The 17842-nt window shown below is 62.3% G+C and overlaps 1 protein-coding gene across 1 annotated transcript; it reads right to left on the minus strand.

Annotated features, from left to right (window-relative positions):
• Positions 1 to 2000: 2000 nt before the first annotated feature.
• Positions 2001 to 9923, minus strand: LOC119567629 (natural cytotoxicity triggering receptor 3). The gene is made up of 4 exons (XM_037914327.2): positions 9828 to 9923; positions 5959 to 6309; positions 5669 to 5797; positions 2001 to 4666 (listed from the first exon to the last, which is right to left on the minus strand). The coding sequence occupies exons 1-4, from the start codon at positions 9868 to 9870 to the stop codon at positions 4605 to 4607; spliced, it is 585 nt and encodes a 194-aa protein (XP_037770255.1). The 5' UTR covers positions 9871 to 9923; the 3' UTR covers positions 2001 to 4604.
• Positions 9924 to 17842: the final 7919 nt, after the last annotated feature.

Consider the following 17842-nt stretch of genomic DNA (forward strand, 5'->3'; position numbering starts at 1 on the left):
GACCCCGTGACACCCCCCCATCGAGCTCTCCCTCCCCCCACCCCCACCCCTCCGCGGTCTCCAGCCCCACCGTCCCCCTCTGCTCCCTTCCCACCCCCAGCCAGGTCCCTCCCCCAGCCCCACGGCGCAGGGGGCACTGACCTTTCCCTCCCATCCCAGCGGACAGCCCCAGGCCCGGCGAGCAGCTCCCCCAGCAGCGTCCGTCCGTCCCGCAAGGGCTGTGTGTCCTGTGGGTGGTGGGGGAACTTCTGCTTCCAGATCCCCGGCCCCGGAAACCCCCAAGTACTAAACTGGGAGGAGTGGTAGATACGCTGGAGGGGAGGGATAGGATACAGAAGGACCTAGACAAATTGGAGGTTTGGGCCAAAAGAAATCTGATGAGGTTCAATAAGGATAAGTGCAGGGTCCTGCACTTAGGATGGAAGAATCCCATGCACCGCTACAGACTAGGGACCGAATGGCTAGGCAGCAGTTCAGCGGAAAAGGACCTAGGGGTGGCAGTGGACGAGAAGCTGGATATGAGTCAGCAGTGTGCCCTTGTTGCCAAGAAGGCCAATGGCATTTGGAATGTATACGTAGGGGCATTGCCAGCAGATCGAGGGACGTGATCGTTCCCCTCTATTCGACACTGGTGAGGCCTCATCTGGAGTACTGTGTCCAGTTTTGGGCCCCACACTACAAGAAGGACGTGGATAAATTGGAGAGAGTCCAGCGAAGGGCAACAAAAATGATTAGGGGTCTAGAGCACATGACTTATGAGGAGAGGCTGAGGGAACTGGGATTGTTTAGTCTGCGGAAGAGAAGAATGAGGGGGGATTTGATAGCTGCTTTCAACTACCTGAGAGGTGGTTCCAAAGAGGATGGCTCTAGACTGTTCTCAATGGTAGCAGATGACAGAACGAGGAGTAATGGTCTCAAGTTGCAGTGGGGGAGGTTTAGATTGGATATTAGGAAAAACTTTTTCACTAAGAGGGTGGTGAAACACTGGAATGCGTTACCTAGGGAGGTGGTAGAATCTCCTTCCTTAGAGGTTTTTAAGGTCAGGCTTGACAAAGCCCTGGCTGGGATGATTTAACTGGGACTTGGTCCTGCTTCGAGCAGGGGGTTGGACTAGATGACCTTCTGGGGTCCCTTCCAACCCTGATATTCTATGATTCTATGATAAGTATTAAAACCAGAAGCTAGAGAGGCAGCTGTATCCTCCCGCGAGGGCTGCAGGGGGGCTGGGAGCCTGGACATCTGGGTCCTCTCCCCAGCACTGGGAGGGGAGTGGGGGCTGGTGGGTTAGAGCAGGGGGGCTGGGAGCCAGGACACCTGGGTTCTCTGCCCAGGAGACCCCAAGTGGAGGGGAAGTGGGAGGGGCAGCTTTGGTGCCCTCAAGGGAGAGCCTGGCAGAGGCAAAATTTCCACTGCTGAGGTGTGAAATCTACCCACAGCCCCAGAGGCCTTGTTCCCTGCCCAGAGGCCTGGTCGGCCTTGGGGGCAGGGAATGGGGCTCGGGGTTCGTCCCCTCGAGGGGAGCCGGGCTCTGGGCGATTGAGCAAGCTAGTGTAGTGGGGATGCAGAGTGCAAGGACTCCTGGGTTCTCTCCCAGCTCTGGGAGGGAAGCGGGGACTAGTGGTTAGAGTGGGGGGGATGGGGAGGGGAGTGCCAGGACTCCTGGGTTCCGTTCGCAGCAGAAGGTTGACCCAAAGTCCCCATCCGCCAGCCCCATGACTGGGATCCGTCCTTCCTTGAGAATCTGCTGGTTGTGAAATACACGCGTCTCCTTCCTTCTGCAAAACAACCCCGCAACTTCCTGGCTCCCAGCCCCTCCGATCTAACCACTAGGCCTCACTTCCCTCCCAGAGCCGGGGAGAGAACCCAGGAGTCCTGGTTCCCAGCCCCCTTCCACTTCCTCTCACACCTGTGTGTGTTTGTGGGTCCCTTTCACCCATTCCAGGGCCCCCATCTGAGTAAACCTTCTGCAGCTCTGCCAGATATTATTGTAGGCCCTACAGGATGTCATTTAAGGGAACCGGGGGCCGTAGCAGCGCCGTGGGAAATGAAGATTTCCGTTTCCAGCACATTCGGCATTTATTTGGCTCCTCGCCGAGCAGCCGGGTGCAGAGAAAAGCAGCAAGTCAAGATGGTGGAGCGAGGAGGTGGCCGTGTGACGAAGTGGGACTGTTCTTAATGTTTCCTCTGAATAGTGTGGGGGGTGCCTCAGTTTCCCCTATGCAGTTCTTAAGTATCTAGGGGGTGGGGTGGGGTAAGGGCGTATGATCATTGCAGAGCCCTAGATGGCAGGTGTGTGCAGGGGTCTGGACACAGAGAATGGCCGACACCCTGTTTCCTGGCCACTGATGGCCTGGGCCCTTCCCCCCTGCAAGGTGAGAGCTAAAGGGTTGGAGAACAAAGGGATCCGGTGACCTCCTGGCCCGGGAAAGGGACAAAGCCCAGGGATGGAGGGGCTGGGGGGAGTTTCAGTTTGGGGCTGGCCGGGACATGGAGTGAAGGGCAGACGTGGTTGTCTGAGTCACTGCCCCCCAAAATGGATCCAGCCGAGGGGTCCCGTTCTCTGCACCTGCAAGCTCTGTTTTAGACCATGTTCCTGTCGTTTAATAAACCTTCTGTTTTACTGGCTGGCTGAGAGTCACGTCTGACTGCGGAGTTGCGGGGCAGGACCCTCTGGCTCCCCCAGGACCCCGCCTGGGCGGACTCGCTGTGGGAAGCGCACGGAGGGGCAGAGGAGGCTGAATGCTCCGAGGTCAGACCCAGGAAGGGGGAAGCCGGGTGAGCTGTGTGTCCTGCAGACAGGCTGCTCCCCGAGAGGAGACTTCCCCAGAGTCCTGACCGGCTTTGTAGGGAGCAGTTCCAGAGCATCGCCCGGGGACTCCGTGACAGGCCGGCGTCCAGCTCCGGGTGGCGTCAGGGCCCCAAAATACCATGAGACTGGCCTAAAAAACCAGGGCCTGGGGAAATCACCAGCTTGGCTGGGAAAGTCGCGAATCCAGCGGATGGGCCGGGGGAAATCGCGACCCCGGACGGCCCGGTGACGTTGCGCTCCGTATGATGGTATGAAAATATGCTAATGAGTGTAACCAGGATGTAACTGGAAGATACTTCAGGCAAAAGGTCTCTTGTCAGGTGTCATTACGAAGCTTATAACCGGCTGAGCGTGGGCCTCCCGTTGGTATGACGCTGTCACCCTCGTATGGGAAACTAGGACTATGAAACATAACGCTGAGGCCTGTTGTCGCTCTGCAAAGCGTGGGCCATTACTGGGGGCTTGGAAGCTTGATGGCTCCCGCTGACGAGGACAATTGGTGGTAAATGGCTCTGTTTACTTCCAAGCCCTCCTGGGTCCCTGGCTGCCAGCCAGTGGGTCATGAAGTCTCCCAGGACACGGGACCATGTCACTGGAATCCATCTTGAACCTGGGGCTTTGCCATTTAGAAGGAGGGGTGGGGGCCCAGAGAGAGAAAGGATTCCCGCCTTGGGACAAAGCTATAAAAGGGGGTGGAACAGGACAAAGGGGGCTGCAATCTTGAGAACGCCCCTAGTTACCACCTGAGCTGGATCAAGGGCTGTACCGGGGAAAGGACGGGCCCAGGCTAGGGGGGAGTCTGGTCTGGGAAAGAAGCTCATTGGAACCCCTCCGAGGGTGAGATTCACCTGTAATCAGCTTCTTCACGTCTCAGGCTTAGACTGGCGCCTTTTATTTTGCTTGGTGACTTACTTTGTTCTGGCTGTTCTTACTTGCAGCCACTTAAATCCGACCTTTTATACTTAATAAAATCACTTTTGTTCATTAATTAACCCAGAGTAAGTGATTAATCCCTGGGGGAGCAAACCGCTGGGCATATCTCTCTATTGGTGTTATGGAGAGCGGACAATTTATGCGTTTACCCTGTATAAGCTTAATACAGAGTAAAAGGGATTTATGTGGGGTTTGGATCCCATTGGGAGCTGGGGGTCTGGGAGCTGGAGGCAGGAGCACTTCTCAAGCTGTTTTCAGTTAAGTTTGCAGCTTCCGGGGGACGTGGCCCAGACCCTGGGTCTGGGTTGCACCAGGCTGGCGCGTCTGGCTCAGCAAGGCAGGGGTCTGGAGTCCCAAGCTGGCAGGGAAAATGGGCTCAGAGGTAAATTCAGCATGTCAGGTGACGGTCCCAATGGGGCCTCTGTGACCCCACCCATCACAGGCCCCACGATTCTCTGGAAAAAGAACAAATCGGGGCTGGAGGCAGGACGAGACTGGCTGGAAATGAACGCGAGTGGGGCGGGCGGGGGAAAGCGAGACTCCCACAACTCCAGATGTTTCATTTCAACCGGCCGTTGGGTTTCTCTCAGCGTTTCGGGGTCGCAATTTCCAGCTGTTCTCCCCTGCCGGGACGGGGGAAAAAGAGACAAGCTTTTAACCCAGATCCCAGATCCCCGGGACTCCTGGAGCAGGGGCATGAAGAAAAGTTGTAATTGTTGGTTACGTGTACAGGGGAGTGCTGGGGAGGGGAGTGGAGGCTGGTGGTTAGAGTGGGGGAGGCTGGGAGCCAGGACTCCTGGGTTCTCTCCCTGGTTCTGCAAGGGCACTACGGGCTAGTGGTTAGAGCAGGAGACACGAACAGTCACATTCGCAGCTGGGCTTTGGCCTGAAGCTCCCTGACTCGTCTCTGTCTCCTCCGGGACACTAGGACGAGAAAAAGGAGAGAGAAAAGTGAAGGGCTCAAATAAATGGGGTGGAAAATGGCTTCTCCCCAACCTGGCAACCAGTAAAGTATCTGATACCATCAGCAGAGCTGGCGGGGGGGGTGGGCAGGGCTGGTCTAGCAGGGGCTGCGGGCCGGCAGTGAGGGGCACCAGCAGAGCAGGGGGGAGCCCGGGGGCTGCGGGTCGGGAGTGAGGGGCTCCGGCAGAGCGGGGGGGAGCCCAGGGGCTGCGGGTTGGGAGTGAGGGGCACCGGCAGGGATGGGGGGAGCCCGGGGGCTGCGGGTCGGGAGTGAGGGGCACCGGCAGAGCGGGGGGGAGCCCGGGGGCTGCGGGTCGGGAGTGAGGGGCTCCGGCAGAGCGGGGGGAGCCCGGGGGCTGCAGGTCGGGAGTGAGGGGCCCCGGCAGAGCGGGGGGGAGCCCAGGGGGCTGCGGGTCGGGAGTGAGGGGCCCCGGCAGAGCAGGGGGGAGCCCAGGGGGCTGCGGGTCGGGAGTGAGGGGCACCGGCAGAGCGGGGGGAGCCCAGGGGGCTGCGGGTCGGGAGTGAGGGGCCCCGGCAGAGCCGGGGGAGCCCAGGGGGCTGCGGGTCGGGAGTGAGGGGCACCGGCAGAGCCGGGGGAGCCCAGGGGGCTGCGGGTCGGGAGTGAGGGGCACCGGCAGAGCCGGGGGAGCCCAGGGGGCTGCGGGTCGGGAGTGAGGGGCACCGGCAGAGCGGGGGGGAGCCCAGGGGGCTGCGGGTCGGGAGTGAGGAGCCCCGGCAGAGCGGGGGGAGCCCAGGGGGCTGCGGGTCGGGAGTGAGGGGCACCGGCAGAGCGGGGGGGAGCCCGGGGGCTGCGGGTCGGGAGTGAGGGGCCCCGGCAGAGCCGGGGGAGCCCAGGGGGCTGCGGGTCGGGAGTGAGGGGCTCCGGCAGAGCGGGGGGGAGCCCAGGGGGCTGCGGGTCGGGAGTGAGGGGCACCGGCAGAGCGGGGGGATCTGGTCGCTCACGTTTCCTCTGGTAGAGCAGGCTGGTGCCCATGGCGCCGGCGGCGAGGCCGAAGATGCAGATCAGCCCACGCAGGAAAAGCCACAAGAGGACAAATCGGTCGGGTTTCACGTCCGTGGGCCCTGAACGGGCTAGAAGGGAGGAGAAAAGGATTGTAGGAAATTAATACTATGTGGGTTGAGGAGAGAACCCAGGAGTCCTGGCTCCCAGCCCCCTGCTCTAACCACCAGACCCCACTCCCCTCCCAGAGCTGGGGAGAGAACCCAGGAGTCCTGGCCTGCCCTGGACTCACCCGGTTTCAGCACCTGGAGCCACGTCCCGTTCCCCGCCCCCTCTCCCACGGTGGGGATCTTCACCAGGCAGCGGTAGGTCCCGGTGTCGTAGGGTCTCAGGTCCCGCAGCTCCACGTCGGCTCTCCTCTCCCGCAGGAAGCTCCGGTCCCGGGCCCAGCTCACCCGGCCCCTGAACTCCTGGGTCCCGTCGCTCAGCTCCAGCCGGGCGCCCGCCACCTCCTTCACCCAGGTGTAGCTGCCCAGCCTGGGCTCCCGGGTGCTGTTGTAGGCGCAGGGCAGGGTGACGGAGCCACCCTCGGTGCCCTGCACGGAGCTGGGCTGGGAGACCCACAGGCCCTGCGCCCAGCAGCCTGGCAAAGAGACGGGACCGAGGGACATCACCCTTGGAGTCGGGCACGGGGCCTGCCCCTCTGGTGGGGCGCCCACTCCCCCCGGCCCCAGGGCAGGGACTGGCTGGCTCAGGGGGCGGGGAATGGGACCCAGGCCACATGTCGGCCAGACCGGGTCCGCCCGATGGCCCGTCCAGCCCAGCGGCCCGTCTGTGGCAGGCTCGGCAACCAACAGAAGAGGGTGATTATCGAGGGCCCCAGCCCCGGCCGGCCAGTCCCAGCCTCTGGCTCCAAACCGGCCTCAAACCTGAGTCAAAACCAGCCTGTGAAATTGTGATTCTCCTGCTAGAGAAACCGTCACGTAATTCGTACTGTACGTCGGCTGGCTTCAGTAGCGGGGTCCACCCGAGCCCCCCACCCACCATCTCTCTATCCCCATGCACACGCTACCCGTCATCCATCTGTCTCTCCATCCATCCATCCATCCATCCACATACACCCCCACCATCCATCCATCCATCCGTCTATCCCCACACACCCCCTCTATCTATCTATCTATCTATCTATCCATTCACATACACCCCCTCCATCCATCCATCCATCTATCCCCATCCACCCCCTCTATATCTATCTATCTATCTACCTATCCACATACACCCCCTCCAGCCAGCCAGCCATCTATCTAATTATCCACAGACACCCCCTCTATCTATCTACCTATCCCCATCCACCCTACCCATCTATCTAATCTATCTATTTATCTATCCCCAGACACCCTCTCTCTCTATCTATCCCCAGATACCCCTTCTATCTATCTACCTATCCCCGGACACCCCCCCCCCCCCCATCACCCTTTCCAACACTCGACATACTTCTGGCTGACGCAGAGATCGGAAAACACGAGCCGTTTTCTCTCACCCCCTCACCGAACAATTCCCCATTCCCTTATTTAATATTTTCTTTGTTTTCTACGCTTCAATTCTCACTTCCTTTCCGTTGTGTCCTTGGCCTTTGTACTTTTCCACACAAAGCAAATGTCCCCAAAGAGCGCCAGAGACCGTGAGACCCAGAACCCGGTTCGGTTTGGTGTCAGTGATCGGATTGTAACACGGTTACACTGGAAATAAATCCCAATCGTCGGCTGGCGCTAAGAGTTACGTATGGGGTGATAATTTAGCGCCTCTGATTCTGAAATCGATTGGGATTAACAGCTGGGATGAAATCTTAAACCTCTTGCAAGAATGCATGGGGTTGTACTCTGAGATGCATTCATGCGATTAACTGGCATATGTTTTTAAAGAAAACAGTATTTTCCTAGGATTAAATATTAAAGGAATTTCAATAATCGAATGGGGTCATTGATCTAATTTGCATAATTTCCTTGGATTAAATGATAAACTTCTGGGGTTAATTTTGAAAGGACCCATGGATTGTCTTTAAGAAAACTCTCTTTTCCGAGCGTTACCTTGTGGAAGAATTGCAGTAATCTGATGGGATTAACCGAGACATTCCCAGGAATTAATTTCTGGTCTTCTGGGCTTAATTTTGAAACACATCTCAACAATTTACTGCAGTTATTTTTAAGGACATTGAAAGAGTTGCCCTGGGATTATTCTTTAATTCAATTTCAATAGTTCGCAGGATTAACAATTACCTTGCAATCAGTTTGACACTGAAATAAATTGGTATCCTTCACTTGAATTCGGTTTTAAATCCACTGCAGACATTTCCTGGGAGTAACAGATACGTTCTCGCAGTGTCCTCGGGTTAACGTATTGAATCACAATCGTTGGGCTGAGATTAATGTTCACGGACTTTGCAATTAAATCGCTGGGATTCTATTTTTTTAAGAAACTGCGATCATTTTTCTGTGATTTTTTTTAAACTGCGACAATTGTTTTGGGATTAGGGTTAAAGAAATCGCAATAATTCTGCAGAGAATCTCAATTCCATTGCAATACTTGGCTAGTAATTACAAAGAACTGCATTCATTTAACAGGAACCAGACTGTCATCATTTCGTTTAATTAACTATTAAATAATCATTTAATACCATTAACTCTGAAATAAATTGCAACGCGCTGCTGACTTTACTCTTAAAGAGACTGAAACAATTCAGCGGGACAAACCCTTAAATAGCTTGCAGTGTTTCACCAGGAGTATTACAGACTGGGATTATATTTTAAAGGAACCGCAAAAAGACAGTGGACTTGACTTTTAAATACACTGCAGTAATTTTTAAGGAATACCCAACACATTGTCTTTAGTAGCAGCGGTTAAACTGTAAAGAGTTTATTAGGGTTACTCGAATGTTGAATGAATTTGCTGGAATTATGGTTAGAATTGCAAGGGTTGGCTGGGATTAATATTTAAATAGTGCAAGATAATTAATGGTTAAAGATGGAAGAATGAGCCGGGATTAGCTCCTCAACGTCCTCGATTAATTGGAATCAATTTCTATCATTTCCTCGGATTAATTCTTGGACGGCGGGGCAAGAATTTGTGAAGGGCAAACAAATGAAGTGCCTCAGTTCGCTCGGATCCGCTGGAAGAAATTGCAATCCTTTAGGGTTGATTTAAATACTTTGCCGGAGCGGCCTAGTAAGAAAGAAATCGCCACCGTTGGATGAGCCCTGTCGTAAGTAAAGCTCAGGAATTAAATGACATGAATTTTGAAATAATTTTCCCGGTTTCGTTCGGAACTTGCAACCGGTTCGTGGGCCTAGCTGTAATCATTAACTGGGATCAATTCTTAATTGTATCATTATTTCCTGGTCTGAGCGGTGAAAATATGACGGTTCCGGACAGCATTAGAGGAAAGTAGGTGTGAGATTGACGGAGCCGCTCGCCGAGGAATGGGGCACGTTCATTATTGAATCGCTTGCATTTCGGAGGCGGAATTGTTCACCTCATGCCTGGATCGGTCAGGTTAGTTTAGAGCAGCCGTTCTCAACCAGGGGTCCGGGGCCCCCGGGGGGGCTGCGAGCGGGTTTCAGGGCGGCCGCCAAGCAAGGCCGGCCCAGGGCAGAGCACCTGAGCAAATGAAACCAAAGCCTGAGCCATGTGGGGCCCCGGGCAATTGCCCGGCTTGCTACCCCCTAAGGCCGGCCCGGGCCGCCCCCGCTCGGGTTCACGCTCACCGGCGAGTGGTGCGTTCCTCCCGGCGCAGGGAGTTAACGGCCCCCGGGCAACGCTGGGTCTCTCCGGCCTGCCGCGTCGGCCCCGTCGCTTGGCACCATGTGGAGCGGGCGCTCACGAGCCCGATTTAGCTGGGGACGGGCGCGGGGGCTGGCACTGGCTGAGGATAGGCAGGGCGGGTGCAGGGCGCTGGATAGGTGGGGATGGATGGGTCGATGCAGCATCTATCTATGTAGCCTTCTGTGCCCACTGATACCCAGCTGGCTATGCCCAGATGTGCCCGGCTGGCCGGTACCTCCACGTGCCCCGTTCTATCTGTCTGGGCTGCGGGTTCAAATCCCCCCATCACGGCCTCCCCCTGCACCGGCCCGGATCCCGGCATCGCGCCCCCTCCCCGCTCACCTGCAATCAGGGCCAGCGTCCAGAGCAGGGGGCCCGGGGTCATGGCTGCCCGGGTGTGAGGGCAGAGGAACGCGGGTGCAGAGCTGGAGCGACTCGCACCAGGGCGGGGGGGGGGGTCAGGAAATGAGCTGGGGCGAGATTCACGCCTCCGAGCACCACCTGTGTAAATCGGCCGGTTCCTGCCATGCTTCGGGCTTCCGGCCCAAGGGCCAAGGGAGGGGGAGGAGCGGGGCCCGGACTCCTGGGTTCCATCCCTAGCTCTGGCAGGGGAGTGGTGGCTTGTGGTTAGAGCAGGGGGCTGGGTGCCAGGACTCCTGGGTTCACTCCCAGGGTTTGGGAAGGAAGTGGGGTCTGTTGGGTTAGAGCAGGGGGACTCAGAGCCAGGACTCCTGGGTTCTCTCCCCGACTCTGGGAGCGGAGTGGGGCCTAGTGGTTAGAGCAGGAGGGGCTGGGAGCCAGGACTCCTGGGTCCTCTCCCCAGCTCTGGGAGAGGAGCGGGGTCTAGTGGTTAGAGCAGGGGGGCGCCAGGAACCAGGCGTACTGAACACCATTAATTTAGGTCAACAGCTTCTTACAACACAGGGACTTTATTCAGCGCCAGGGGCCCGCAGACCCACCAGCCCGCGCCGTGTGTCCTGCACCCGCCTCCATCGCTTGGTGAGACTCTCCCGTGGCTGCAAACGGCCCCGATCCCGGCCCCGGCCGAGCCCCCCGGGCCAGTGACCTCCTGTTCCACAAGGAACCCGCCCCTGATTTAAACCTCACCCCAGGCGGGAGCCTCCCCACGGCCCCAGGGCGACCGCCCCCCCGGGTCGTTCCCCTCCGGCCATAAGCGGACGCCTTGTTCCCAGGCTGGCTCGGCCCAGCTCCAGCTCCCGGCCAGGCTGGGGTTCGACGTGAGTGGTTCAGCCCCACGCGGCCGCCCGAGCGCTCAGCCGACCACACACCCAGCCTGGGGCCTGTTTCCTGCCCCGCCGCTGGCTGAGCGGGGCTGGAGGCTGGGCTGCCAAGCGGCTCTCGAGAGGCCGGGGGGTGGAAAAACTGGGTCACTGGCTCTCACGCCCCGCGGGAGGAAACAGACGCCGGCCGCGTCTTCGACTGCCTGAGAAACCACCGGGGCGGCTGTTAACCCGCATGCTCCAAGGCAGAGCGCGAGCGCCGGGAAGTAGGGGTCAGGAAGGGACAGTGAGTCCAGCGCTGGCCACTGGGTGGATGTCTTGGGTCCTCGTCAGAACCCGCGGGTCGGGAGTGAGGGGCACCGGCAGGGCTGGGGGGGCCCAGGGCTGGGCTAGCAGGGGGCTGCGGGTCGGGAGCGAGGGGCACCGGCAGGGCTGGGGGGGCCCAGGGCTGGGCTGGCAGGGGGCTGCAGGTTGGGAGTGAGGGGCACCGGCAGGGCTGGGGGGGGCAGGGCTGGGCTGGCAGGGGGCTGCAGGTTGGGAGTGAGGGGCACCGGCAGGGCTGGGGGGGCCCAGGGCTCGGCTGGCAGGGGGCTGCGGGTCGGGAGTGAGGGGCACCGGCAGGGCTGGGGGGGCCCAGGGCTGGGCTGGCAGGGGGCTGCGGGTCGGGAGTGAGGGGCACCGGCAGGGCTGGGGGGCCAGGTCTGGGCTAGCAGGGGGCTGCGGGTCGGGAGTGAGGGGCACCGGTAGGGCTGGGGGGGCCCAGGGCTGGGCTGGCAGGGGGCTGCGGGTCGGGAGCGAGGGGCACCGGCAGGGCTGGGGGGGGCAGGGCTGGGCTGGCAGGGGGCTGCGGGTCGGGAGTGAGGGGCACCGGCAGGGCTGGGGGGCCCAGGGCTGGGCTGGCAGGGGGCTGCGGGTCGGGAGTGAGGGGCACCGGCAGGGCTGGGGGGGCCCAGGGCTGGGCTAGCAGGGGGCTGCGGGTCGGGAGTGAGGGGCACCGGCAGGGCTGGGGGGGCCCAGGGCTGGGCTGGCAGGGGGCTGCGGGTCGGGAGTGAGGGGCACCGGCAGGGCTGGGGGGGCCCAGGGCAGGGCTGGCAGGGGCTGTGGGTTGGGAGTGAGGGGCACCGGCAGAGCTGGGGGGAGCCCAGGGCTGGGCTAGCGGGGGGCTGCGGGTCGGGAGTGAGGGGCACCGGCAGGCTGGGGGGGCCCAGGGCTGGGCTGGCAGGGGCTGCGGGTCGGGAGCGAGGGGCACCGGCAGGGCTGGGGGGGGCAGGGCTGGGCTGGCAGGGGGCTGCGGGTCGGGAGCGAGGGGCACCGGCAGGGCTGGGGGGGGCAGGGCTGGGCTGGCAGGGGGCTGCGGGTCGGGAGCGAGGGGCACCGGCAGGGCTGGGGGGGCCCAGGGCTGGGCTGGCAGGGGGCTGCGGGTCGGGAGCGAGGGGCACCGGCAGGGCTGGGGGGCCCAGGGCCGGGCTGGCAGGGGGCTGCGGGTCGGGAGTGAGGGGCACCGGCAGGGCTGGGGGGCCCAGGGCTGGGCTGGCAGGGGGCTGCGGGTCGGGAGCGAGGGGCACCGGCAGGGCTGGGGGGGCCCAGGGCTGGGCTAGCAGGGGGCTGCGGGTCGGGAGTGAGGGGCACCGGCAGGGCTGGGGGGGCCCAGGGCTGGGCTGGCAGGGGGCTGCGGGTCGGGAGTGAGGGGCACCGGCAGGGCTGGGGGGGCCCAGGGCAGGGCTGGCAGGGGCTGTGGGTTGGGAGTGAGGGGCACCGGCAGAGCTGGGGGGAGCCCAGGGCTGGGCTAGCGGGGGGCTGCGGGTCGGGAGTGAGGGGCACCGGCAGGCTGGGGGGCCCAGGGCTGGGCTGGCAGGGGCTGCGGGTCGGGAGCGAGGGGCACCGGCAGGGCTGGGGGGGGCAGGGCTGGGCTGGCAGGGGGCTGCGGGTCGGGAGCGAGGGGCACCGGCAGGGCTGGGGGGGGCAGGGCTGGGCTGGCAGGGGGCTGCGGGTCGGGAGCGAGGGGCACCGGCAGGGCGGGGGGGGCCCAGGGCTGGGCTGGCAGGGGGCTGCGGGTCGGGAGCGAGGGGCACCGGCAGGGCTGGGGGGGGCAGGGCTGGGCTGGCAGGAGGCTGTGGGTCGGGAGTGAGGGGCACCGGCAGGGCTGGGGGGGCCCAGGGCCGGGCTGGCAGGAGGCTGTGGGTCGGGAGTGAGGGGCACCGGCAGGGCTGGGGGGCCAGGGCTGGGCTGGCAGGGGGCTGTGGGTCGGGAGCGAGGGGCACCGGTTCCTGGAGCAGTTCAGTCCCAGCTCGGGGCGGCTCCACCCCAGACTCAGCAGCACAGGGCCGGAGTCGGTGGGGTGGGGGCGGCGGGGGCGGGACACATGGGGGGGCTCCGGCCAGGGGGGATGGAGGCAGCCTGGGGGGAGCACAGACCCGGGAGCCCCAGAGTGCTGGGGGGGGGGTGGGGGGGGGGTTGCGAGGGGGTGATACAGCAGGGCGAGGCCGCCCCCTGGTGGCGGATGGTGGAACTGCAGCCCCCTGGCGGGAGGATGGAGAAAGGCAGCGGGGCGGCTTTAGGGGGGTGTCCCTGCCGGGTGTGACTGTGTCCCGCTACTGGGGGGGTGTCCCTGCTGCCCCCTGCGGGCTGTGCTGTGTGGGGGAGTGTGGGGGGTACATGTGTGGGGGGTGGGGCTGGGGGCATGTGGAGGGGGGCAGGTATGGGGTGTGTGTGTGGGGCGGGGGCGTTTGTGGGGTGGGTGTGTGTGGAGGGGGCAGGTATGGGGTGTCGGGGGGTACGTGTGTGGGGAGGGGGGTGTTGGGGGGTATGTGTGTGGGCGGGGGGTGTGGGGCGGGGTTGTGTGGAGAGGGGCAAGTATGGGGTGTAGGGGGGTACGTGTGTGGGGCGAGGGGTGTTGGGGGGTACGTGTGTGGGCGGGGGTGTGTGGAGAGGGGCAGGTATGGGGTGTCGGGGGGGTACGTGTGTGGGGCAGGGGGCGTGTGGGGGGGTATGTGTGGGGTGGGGGGCGTGTCGGTCTCCGTCCCCCCCGGCTCAGCCCCCCTAGCCCCGGAGGCTGCCCCCGATGGCGGCGTACGTGACGATTTCGCCCGCGGGCGCCGGGCGCCGACCCAGCTTCACCCTCAGCTCGGCGTAGCTCAGCTCCGGGGCCGGGGCCTAGGGCGAGACGGACCCATCAGCCCCCCTCAGACCCGTCAGACCCCCCCCCAGACCCCTCCACCCCCCCCCGACCCGTCAGACGCCCCCACAGACCCCTCAACCCCCCTGGACCCGTCAGCCCCCCTCCAGACCCGTCAGACCCCCCACAGACCCCCTCAGTCCCCCCGGACCTGTCAGACCCCCCCACAGACCTCTCCACCCCCCACAGACCCGTCCGACCCCCCCACAGACCCCTCAACCCCCCTGGACCCGTCAGACCCCCCAGACCCGTCAGACCCCCCCCAGACCCCTCCACCCCCCCCAGACCCATCAGACCCCCCCAGACCCATCCGACCCCCCCACAGACCCCTCAACCCCCCCAGACCCATCAGCCCCCCTCAGACCCGTCAGACCCCCCACAGACCCCTCCACCCCCCTCAGACCCGTCAGACCCCCCCACAGACCCCTCCACCCCCCCCAGACCCGTCAGCCCCCCTCAGACCCGTCAGACCCCCCCACAGACCCCTCCACCCCCCCCAGACCCATCAGCCCTCCCCAGACCCGTCAGACCCCCCCACAGACCCCCTCAACCCCCTGGACCCGCCAGCCCCCCTCAGACCCGTCAGACCCCCCCACAGACCCCTCCACCCCCCCCAGACCCGTCAGCCCCCCTCAGACCCGTCAGACCCCCCCACAGACCCCTCCACCCCCCACAGACCCGTCAGCCCCCCCCAGACCCGTCAGACCCCCCACAGACCCCTCCACCCCCCCCGACCCGTCAGCCCCCCCCCAGACCCGTCAGACCCCCCCACAGACCCCTCAACCCCCCTGGACCCGTCAGACCCCCCAGACCCATCAGACCCCCCACAGACCCCTCCAGCCCCCCGACCCATCAGCCCCCCTCAGACCCGTCAGACCCCCCCACAGACCCCTCCAGCCCCCCCAGACCCATCAGCCCCCCTCAGACCCCTCCACCCCCCCAGACCCATCAGCCCCCCTCAGACCCGTCAGACCCCCCCACAGACCCCTCCACCCCCCCAGACCCATCAGCCCCCCTCAGACCCGTCAGACCCCCCCACAGACCCCTCCACCCCCCCCAGACCCTTCAGCCCCCCCCAGACCCGTCAGACCCCCCCACAGACCCCTCAACCCCCTGGACCCGTCAGCCCCCCTCAGACCCGTCAGACCCCCCACAGACCCCTCCACCCCCCACAGACCCGTCAGACCCCCCACAGACCCCTCCACCCCCCACAGACCCGTCAGCCCCCCCAGACCCGTCAGACCCCCCCACAGACCTCTCCACCCCCCACAGACCCGTCCGACCCCCCCCACAGACCCCTCAACCCCCCTGGACCCGTCAGACCCCCCAGACCCGTCAGACCCCCCACAGACCCCCTCAGCCCCCCCCCCCGGACCCGTCAGCCCCCCCCCCCGGACCCATCCAACCCCCCCACAGACCCCTCAACCCCACCGGACCCGTCAGACCCCCCCAGACCCGTCAGGACCCCCCAGACCCCGTCAGACCCCACCACAAACCTGTCAGACCCCCCACACAGACCCCTCAACCCCCCTCACAGACCCATCAGACCCCCCCAGACCTATCAGACCCCCCACAGACCCCTCAACCCCCCCCAGACCCAGACCCCACGTCCATCAGACCCCCCCAGACCCGTCAGGCCCCCCCCCACAGCCCCGTCAGTGCCCCCCAGACCTGTCAGACCCCCCCCATACAGACCTGTCAGCCCCCCTGGCCCCATCAGACCCCCCACACCCAAACCTGTCAGCCCCCCACTACAGACACCTCAACCCCCCCCTCACAGACCCGTCAGCCCCCCCCCCCCACAGAGACCTGTCAGCCCCCCACAGCCATCCCCAGCCAGGATTGTCCCCTCAGCTCTTCCCCCAGGTGATCCGCCCCCCACAGCCCTGCCACCCTCCTCAGACAGCACCCCCAGCCGGGATCAGCCCCCACATCCCGAGCCACCCCCTAGCCCAGGCTTGTCGTCCCCAACCCCTGCACCTCCGGCAGGGGAGCCCCCGACTCACAGATCCACCCCCCCGGATACTGGGCTGCCTGTCCCTGCAGACACCCCTCCATCCATCCCTCCATCCCCCCCACACATCCTTCCCTCCCTCCAGCCTCCCTCCATCCCCACCCCCCTTCCATCCATCTGTGGGTCTCACTCTGGTCCCTCCCCTGCCCTCGGCCCTTGGGGTCCCCCTGCTGCTCACCCCCTTCGCTGCGTTCGCTAGGACCTTCGCCCCAAACCCCCCCATGGGGCAGGACCCTGCACCGGGCGTGGGGGAAGGGACCCCGTTCTGTGGGGCCCAGTGGGGTCTCACCTGCATTGGGGCTTCTGTCTGGGTCCTACTTCTCTCCGGTCTGGGGGGGACATCATTAATGTAATTAATTAACCAGCAGGAGCTAGGAATCGCTAGTCAGCAGCCCAGAATCACAGCTCATCCAGTAGCCAATTAGAACAATCAGTAGCCAATTATAAAGTTCGTTGGCCTAATCAGCTCTCAGGAAGAGCCAATAACCAGTTCTTGGCATCAGCATAAATCAGCCGCCAACAACCAGTGACCAGCAGCTACCCAGCGCAGCCAACGCTAGCCAGTAGCCATTCATCAAGAATCAGTAGCCAGCCAGTAATCGATAATCACTAACGCGGCCGGCAGTCTGTGGTCATTAATAGGAGAGTGGTGATTGGCAGCCGACAGGGAGACAACAGGGATTAGTAGCCAGGAATTGATAATTAGTGGCCAATAGACAACTATGGGTAGAAGCCAATAAGCAGAAGCCATCAGCCAATGGGCAGTAGCCAGTCGTCAATAACCTTTAGACAATAATCAGTAGCCGTTAGTCAATTGCTGGTAGCCAGTAATCTAGTAAGAATCAAGAATCTTTAGCCAGGAACCAGGAGCCAAAACTTGATAATCGGTAGCCAGTGCTCAGCAGATAATAAATATTCAGTAGCCAGCAATCAATAATCAGTAGCCAATAATCGATAACCAGGAGCCAATTATCAATCAGTAGCTAGTAATCAATAGCCAATAATCAATATAATTAATCAATAGCCAATCAGTAGCTAATAATTAATAGTGAATAATCAATAACCAGGAGCCAATTGCCAATCAGAAGCCCATAATCAGTAACCAATAATCAATAATAAGTAGTCAATAGCCAATCAGTAACTAATAATAGCAAATAATCAATAACCAGGAGCCAATTATCCATCAGTAGCTCATAAGGTCCCCAGTCAGTGGTCAGGGTCAAAGTCAAGGTCCCCGGCTAGGGGTAGGGATGGAGTTTGGGGTCAGAGTTGGGGTCTCTGGTTGGGGATGGGGTCAGGATCAGGGTCTCTGGTTTGGGGAGCTTAGCAGTAGGATCTGTGGTTGAGGCTTGGGGTTCGGGTCAGAGCTGGGGCTGAGGATCGGGGTCTCCGGTTGGGGGCAGCCCCCCCTCAATCTCCCTGTGACACCCTGGCACCTCACTATTCACCACTGTCGTGTAATTAGGATACGTGTTGTACAAAGTGCGCCGTGCAAGGTGTCCTTGTAACAGTCTCGATCTGCTGGACCGTCTGATCTCGTTGGACTGTGAGCGTGACCGTCGGGTGTGACGTTAGGAAGTTTGCCGGTGTGTGTGTGTTACTGAAACGCGTCGCAAGCCTGAGAACACCCACAAGCAGCCTTTCGGGTGCGACTGTGAAAAGGCCAATCAAGGTTAACGGCTCATTGAGAAACCTCTGGGAAACGCTGGTGAAAGGGCAGCTGGGAGGCTTTGCAGCTTGTCACAGCAGCTCAGTGCGAGAGGGAGCCCAGGCCGGCGGGTCGGGGGGCTCAGTGGTGCCCCAATTCCAGGGGGTGCCCGGGGGGGGACTCGTCCCACTCACCTCGTCTCCTCTTGTGGCAGATCAAAATCAGGGCGGCGACTCCGCCAGCAACCCCCACCGCCGCGCCCAAGCCCAAGCTGAGCAT

This window comes from Chelonia mydas, chromosome 14 (assembly GCF_015237465.2).
Source record: "Chelonia mydas isolate rCheMyd1 chromosome 14, rCheMyd1.pri.v2, whole genome shotgun sequence".
NCBI lineage: Eukaryota > Metazoa > Chordata > Testudines > Cheloniidae > Chelonia > Chelonia mydas.

What these genes read in the sequence shown, in the direction of transcription:
- LOC119567629 (XM_037914327.2), bottom strand. Translation starts at nt 9,870, where the DNA reads ATGACCCCGGGCCCCCTGCTCTGGACGCTGGCCCTGATTGCAG. An exon ending in GACGCTGGCCCTGATTGCAG is followed by an intron (nt 6,310 to 9,827) that starts GTGAGCGGGGAG and finishes TCTCTTTGCCAG; the next exon opens with GCTGCTGGGCGCAGGGCCTG. An exon ending in GCTCCAGGTGCTGAAACCGG is followed by an intron (nt 5,798 to 5,958) that starts GTGAGTCCAGGG and finishes CCTCCCTTCTAG; the next exon opens with CCCGTTCAGGGCCCACGGAC.